Source organism: Cryptotermes secundus, unplaced genomic scaffold (genome assembly GCF_002891405.2).
Source record: "Cryptotermes secundus unplaced genomic scaffold, Csec_1.0 scaffold174, whole genome shotgun sequence".
Classification (NCBI taxonomy): Eukaryota; Metazoa; Arthropoda; class Insecta; order Blattodea; family Kalotermitidae; genus Cryptotermes; species Cryptotermes secundus.
This window is the reverse complement of record NW_019734351.1, coordinates 420,015-427,009: the sequence shown is the minus strand read 5'-3', so window position 1 is coordinate 427,009 and position 6,995 is coordinate 420,015. Positions and strand designations below refer to the sequence as shown.

The window sequence follows — 6,995 nt, the reverse complement described above, 5'->3', positions numbered from 1 at the left end:
TGATGTGGGACTCTGCATTTCCGGATTTTTCCAAGATTTCCACACAAAGCCAACATTCCGTTAGATGACGCAGGTGGGAAGAGAGACAACTTATAAAGCTGGTGACCAAAAATCATGTAAGTAGAAAAAGAATTTATAATTTAAAATTAGATTTTAAAAAGCTGGCCGCACGCGTGGACTGCGCGACGACATATGGTGTCATTCGTCCCCTTGACTTTATTTTAATGACGCCATATGGCGTTGCTCGGCTCTTAAAGGTTAAATATTTAAGTCACCCTGGGGACTTGCATTTTTAAACCTACTACCCTAATTTGTGCACTGTTCACTTTAAAAATTAATATAAAATCTCCTAATTAATTTTTATGAACTAAAATTTTTGGAGAACACTTACCAATGCTCCTAGAAGTGCTTGAGAGTGTGATATTTCTGGAAACTTTCCCCTTTGTGAAGTTGCATGACACAGAACTTGCACATGTAGACAGTCATACTCCTTTTGTTGTGTACTGCGCAAACACGGCATCGCCTAGAATGCTGCTTCCCCTTGGCATGTTCACTCTTCACAGTTTTCACAAGGGTATGTTTCCACATATCACCCGAGAGTTACCTAAGGGGGTCCACATGAGGCCTGCGTGGGGTGGGGCTTGATGGACCCGGTCGCACTAAGTCTGTGTCTGCTGCCAATTCTGCCACCACCGTCTAGTCTGTAGCCCAGATTTTTGCCAAATTCAGCAGAAATTCCTTTTATTTCAATTTTGAATGGGGGTTTAGATTTTTTAAAACCAAAAATGAATTGAAAATTGCACAATATATATACCACAAGACATCTTTCTTTGTCCACTTTACTGTTTTCCGAGGAAGGGAATAATAGGCCAAGTACTGATCGGCTGTATCAACTCCCTTCATGAACATATTATACTCGGAAATACAAACAGGCTTCTTTACCTGTCCATGTCTCCTTTGAACATCAACCATGCTCAAATTGTGAATTGTGGAAATCATATTTACAATACGAGTATCCCTCCAGGACTGAAGAAGAATGTCCGTCTTCCTCCTGAATGTGGTTTCACCATGTTTCAGGGGTTTACATTCCTCTTTCAGATCTGGAGAAGGCCTCTGTTCACCCTAATTGTTCACAAACACGTACTTTTCTTAAAAGTAGGTGTTCTGCAGTTGCCACACTGTTATAATAATTGTCTTGATAGACATGGTAATTTTGATCAAGATAGAGTTCCAAAACGGAAAGAATAGTTTCTTGTAATATCTTTCCTTCATCAGAATAAATTTCTAAATTTCCAGTATAGCCTGAAGTGCTTTCAGTAACTACATGAACAAGTAGGCCATACTTTGTAACTTTTCCAGCATTATATGTTCGCATATGAAGCCTTCCCCTCCAAGGAATTACAGATTCATCCAAAGACAGTTGTTGGTTTGGCTTATAAAGTGTCTGAAATTTCTGAACGAAAAAGTTCAATAAGGGCTGAATTTTGAAAAGCCTGCTTGTTGGTTGTGGTTGCAGTTCATTATCATTGAAATGCAAAGACCACCAAATTTGCTCAAATCTCTTACAGCTCATTAGTTTGCTGAAAATTGGAATTTCTAAAAATGGATCTGTTGACCAATACTCTTTCAGATTATCCCTCCTTGTATGGCCCATTAGAAAGGTTATTGCAAAAAATTTTCTCGTTTCTGCTGAAGTGACATCCACCCAATTCAACGCCTTATAACTTCTGTCATGATGTTCACGCTGTTGGAGATAGTATCTGTTAGTTTCCTGACATAGCATGTTAAAGAAACTATCTCCAAAAAAACAGTTCCGCTACTTCAGACACTTGTGTTGGGTCCAGTGGAATTTGCTTCACCCCCAGATTTCCAGTAAACTGTCCCAAAGCAGGCGTTTTGTCTACTTTTCCCCATGTGGCTGTCCCGGCAATGTTGCTACCCGCACTTTCGTCAGAGCTACTGTCACTTTCACTTTTACTCTCTGTGTCCACAATTTTTTGTTCGCCCCTCCCACACTCACTATCAGATTGTGAGTTGCTATCACTAGCAGACTCATAAGGGACATCAGATAGCTCAACGGACAACAAGTCAGATATTTCTTGTTCTCTGAGAAAACGCTTGGACCTCAACCTCTTCTGACCTTGATCCATTTTCACTAGTAACTTCCTGCCTGGTGCATGCAGCTGGAAGATGAACAAAGGCATTTTCTTTTGGAGTGGGAAAGGAAAACAGTTGGGTCATAAACAGTAGGGTCATGTTACTGACTACGAAGCAAACATTCAAGAAGTCTGTTACGCACCAGTCATGTATCTGCCTGGCACCAGTGCAAGGTATAATGTGTTTCTACATAACGTGTCCTAAAATCATAATAATATGCCACCGGTCCGCCATGTTTAAAAGCACTGGGCATAAAAATATGCCACCGGTCTGCAAAGTGTTAAAATGCAGAATAATACAGAATCATGATTATTTAAAATTCTCTATGGTTTGATTCACAGTATCATTTGAACCTTTTGTGTCTGAATACCAAATGTGACTTAGGGGCAGTGTGAGGTGTCGAGTTTGGAATGTCCGGAGCTTACATATGCTGTGTTTACTGAAAACAGAAGCAAAAGAATTAACATAATATAAGTTATATATAGTGGGAGTACGAGTCAGGTAGTAGACAGTAGACATACATGTAGATTGAGGATGTCTGAAAACAGTGTGTTAAGGGGAATGTTGGCATTTATGAGAGAGAGAGACAGTAAGAGGAGGCTGGTGAAAACTGCTTAATGAGGAGCTTCATATTTAGTACTCATCACCAGATGTTTTTAGGGTGAGCAAATCAAGGTGGATGAGGCAGGCAAAGCATGTAGCATGTATGGGACATGGTAGTTAGTTAGTTATTGGAGAGGGTGGGTTTCCCCATGCACTTAGACCTGTATTGGTCCATTGTGCTTCCCTCTATGATTTCTACCAGTCTCTATATCCTACCGGTACTGGTGCTTACCATCAGTCCCGCCCAGCCAGCGAGACCGGCTCTACTAGCTGAGAGGTATCTATAATGCTTCCCCCATCAACCAGAGGTATTAGAGACTGCTGTTGGGCGGGAAACGTCCGTAATTTGGCTCAGTGACCTCCTTTGGAGATATGAGGTTCTTTTACATGCTGTAAAGCTACAACATGGGACCCACGGCTTAAAGTCCCTCCTGGAGGACTTGTTCCCTGAATTTTTCTGCCCTTAAAAATTCCACGACCTCCGCCGGGTTTGAACCCACGTACCACGAGTCATGAGGTGGGAACGTTACCTCTAGACTACGGAGGCCGCTATGGAACATGTAAATGTGCACAGAGTTTATTCTGAATGCTGAAGGAAAGAGGCAATGTGGAAGACTTAGACATACGTGAGTGGTTAATATTAAAATATGTCCTTAAAGTGGGTTGTGAGTATGTGACCTGGACTTATATAGCTCACAGAAACTGGTGGTATGCTTTTGTGAACACTGTAGTGAACTGTCAGATTCCATAGAAGACTAGCTGAGTGACTGTTAGCTACTCAAGAAGGAATTGCTCCATGGAATTAAGTGGTGTAATACAAATTAGGTAATGTGGGACCCTCAACGTCTCACAACCTTATGGGCCATCACGGCCTTGTACAGGGATAGCTTTATGTATATGTTTTATTGACCATTGATATATGGTTGATGTTTCATAAGGAACTGTCTTTGTCTTTGCAGTCGTGCAGATTTCTGACTATTAGAGGAGCCCAAGACTTGGTACTGCTAACGTGTTCCAAGGAGGGCAAGGAAAATCAATTAATGATAACAGCAGCATCTTTGCAGCTATATATACATATATCCTTGATTATATATTTGTTGTATGGTAGTTTTTGTGTGTTAGTGAGAAAATGCCTAGTTTCTGTGGCAACCCTACCCGTGCAATAATACCCTGACATTTTACTCCCTTTCCCACATATATGTACATGCATGTAAACCTGTTAGTATTCTGATAAATTTGTGCAGATTCAGCAGCAGGAATGATGTGTAGACTTCTGTACTCTAATTGTATTCAAGTAACAAATATTGTTGTCATAGACTTATTGTACTTAATCATAACCTTTAAAACAAGTATTCTCTCTTGTACTTAGATAGAATGAAAATGAATGTCACAGTTTATTAAGTGCTACTCCTGCTTTGTACTTTGGTGGTGTTGGGTTTGGTTATTGGCACAGAGTCTGATTATCCTGAGTGAGGTTTTGGGGGTTTTTCTCAGTAACTCCAGGCATATGATATTGTCACGTGTTGGGTATGTCACGCAACAAATAACTTCACATGGGTCTCGGATTCAGCGAATCTTTATTGGACACTCACTCTTACACACCTTACAATTATTATCACTTGCAGTATTGCTTGACTTCTGGCTCAGTACTCTAATACTCAACTATCCTTGGCCGTGGCTGGATGTCAGCTGTCTCTGCTGGCGGCTATCCAAAGATTGTCTCGTTCTCCATACTCAGTGCTCCAATATTCTAATACTCAATACTCAATCTTCCGTTCAAGGCCAGGCCCCTTATATAAGGCACATGCGGACTCAATAGAGGACACCCCTCGCCAAGGTTCGATCTCACATGTTTGGCAATCCATTGCTTCGCGAACGTTCCTTATAGATTACACCAGTAACATGTTTCGTTTCAGCCATTGTTACTCAACGGCAATTCGTTGCTATGATTTGTCACTGCAGGAATTCCACAATTTCCACGTATTCGTTGTTGTGGAAGTGTCCATTCTGATTGTAGTGGTTGTCGCAGTGATGGACATAAGGTAACACGTCACAATATCTTTTCTTTCTCGTCATGCATAGTCAGCCATTCAGTGCTGTATAAACAGTATAATAAAGAAGGTACTGTTAAACAAAGCAAGAAGCAAGCAATATGATAGACTGAGTTGGTAGTTGGTTCAGGCACTGTGCTACAAGCCAGAAGGTTGTGGGCTCAAGTCCTGATGAGGTGGATTTTTTCAATTGACCTAATTCTTCCAGCTGCACTATGGCCCAGGGGTCAGCTCAGTCTCTAATAGAAATGAATGCCAGGAATCATCCTGGGGGGGTAAAGGGCAGCCAGCACACATGACAGGGAGCCTTACCACCATATGTGTGCCAGTTGTCTAGAGAAAATGTGGGAGCCTTGATATCTCACAACTCTATGGGCTTTCATGGCCTGTTACCTTTTAACAGGATTCTGTATTTCCAAAACAGAAATACTTAATTGATATTCTTATTTATGTGATATGTTTTTAGTGAATGCGTTTAGAACTTATGTATTCCATCTCTGCTTTTGTGTTTGCTGTATTCCTCAGAAAAGAAGCCATCTATCTTAGCAGTCTGCTCTGTGTAAATTGGCCATGTGTATGAGTGACTTTTTCAAAGAATCAAGGGGAGAACAAGAATTATATGAACTAGACCAATTGTTTCACTGTAATCACAGTTCATAACACTAATCACTTTTTCACAGTACACTAAATTGTATTACTTACCCCTATAATATCAGATCCTCAATGAATATTTTTCATACACCATTATTTTTAACTCATATATTTATTTATATGGTCATGAACTTTTCGCCCTAAACAGAAAGAGGAGGAAGAGAGATTTTGTTGACAAGTTGATATGTGATAGTGTACCAACCATTCAACTTCTGCTTGAGTGGGCAATTATGAGAAACGTCTGAAACTGAAACGAGCTTTTGATGCAAGTTTCCACCGCCCCCCCTGATTCTTTCTGAAGATTTGAGACTTGTAAATCCCTAATATAGATTCTTTATAGCAATATTTTTCACTTTCTGTGGACAGACTCTGGCAAGTAAGTGTGGGGCTCTTGTCTCTAGGACTGCCCAGTTAAGAAAAAAATTAGTACCAAGTTGTCTTTTTGCTGCCTTGGTAATTTCTTTAGTCCTTAAACACAATTAACAGTTCACTTATATTGCCATATACTGCTTTGCTCTAGAATTTTGTGGGTAACAGCACAACAAGGAAGTATGCTTTTTTCTAATCTTATCAGCTTGCTTCAATTTGTATTTGAAATATTTTGTTTTCTTCATAAAGTAGTGAAAATCAAAACAATGCCTGCAGAAACACTGACAGACATAATATGTACTGTAATAGAATTGCATAGAGTTCATTTTGAGCAAAAAAATTATACAAATGTATTTGTGATCTCAATTAACTTTTGTGGGAGATGTCACAGAATATTCAGTGGAGTCACATCAGATGTGCATTTAACTTGTGTGAACTCAACAGTGCCAGGGAAAAAATAAATAAATAAAATAAGAATTTAAATAGTATGGGCATTTTAATATGCACCACTACTCAGCGAGCTCATTGTCCCAAGACAGTGTTATCGGTACAAGAGGAAGATTAATTACTAGAATATGCAGGATGAATGGTGATTTTTATTCTTGCATTCTTCTATCTCCTATTTTTTCATTTAATTAAAAACAAAATTACCTTACATTTTCTTGTATATGTACTCCATACTATATGCATTACATGCATACTTATTATAGGGTGTATACAAAAGAATGTGCTTTATGGATGATTTAAGGGATTTTCAAGGGTAATTCTGACTATACATGAACTTGGGTTTATGCACCATTGTTAGAATGTAACCCCCATGTAAGATGAAACTTACTGTACTTTATTGCAATATTCCCCCCCCCATTGCTGCCTCTCACAGACATGTATGAAGGGGGACCGAAAAATAACCAGAAACGACCTGTTGCGCACGCATGCTTTGTAGTTATGAGTTGTGCTGCTAGGTGGTGTTAGCTGGGGGTCTCCCGCGACTGTTAGTGAGGTGGCGTCAGTCTGAGTTAAGTGGTTTGTCTGTGGTGCTCTGTTGTGTGCGTTCCTGTTTCAACCCTTTGGCGATTAGTGAGATGGCTGACCAGAAGGAACAAAGAGTGTGCGTGAAATTTTGCTTTCTGTTAGGGAAAACTGCACTTCACTCTTCAAGTCGCG

The 6,995-nt window shown here is 40.0% G+C and overlaps 1 protein-coding gene across 2 annotated transcripts in view; it reads left to right on the top strand.

Moving 5' to 3' along the window:
* Positions 1-4,971, top strand: part of LOC111868763 (epsilon-sarcoglycan) — a 16,593-nt gene extending 11,622 nt beyond the window's left edge. For both annotated transcript variants that reach the window (XM_033753159.1, XM_023859714.2), the window contains exon 10: positions 3,720-4,971. In XM_033753159.1, the coding sequence (XP_033609050.1) occupies positions 3,720-3,735 (16 nt within the window). In that variant the 3' untranslated portion in view covers positions 3,736-4,971. The remainder of the gene's footprint in view (positions 1-3,719) is intronic.
* The last annotated feature ends 2,024 nt before the right edge of the window (positions 4,972-6,995 follow it).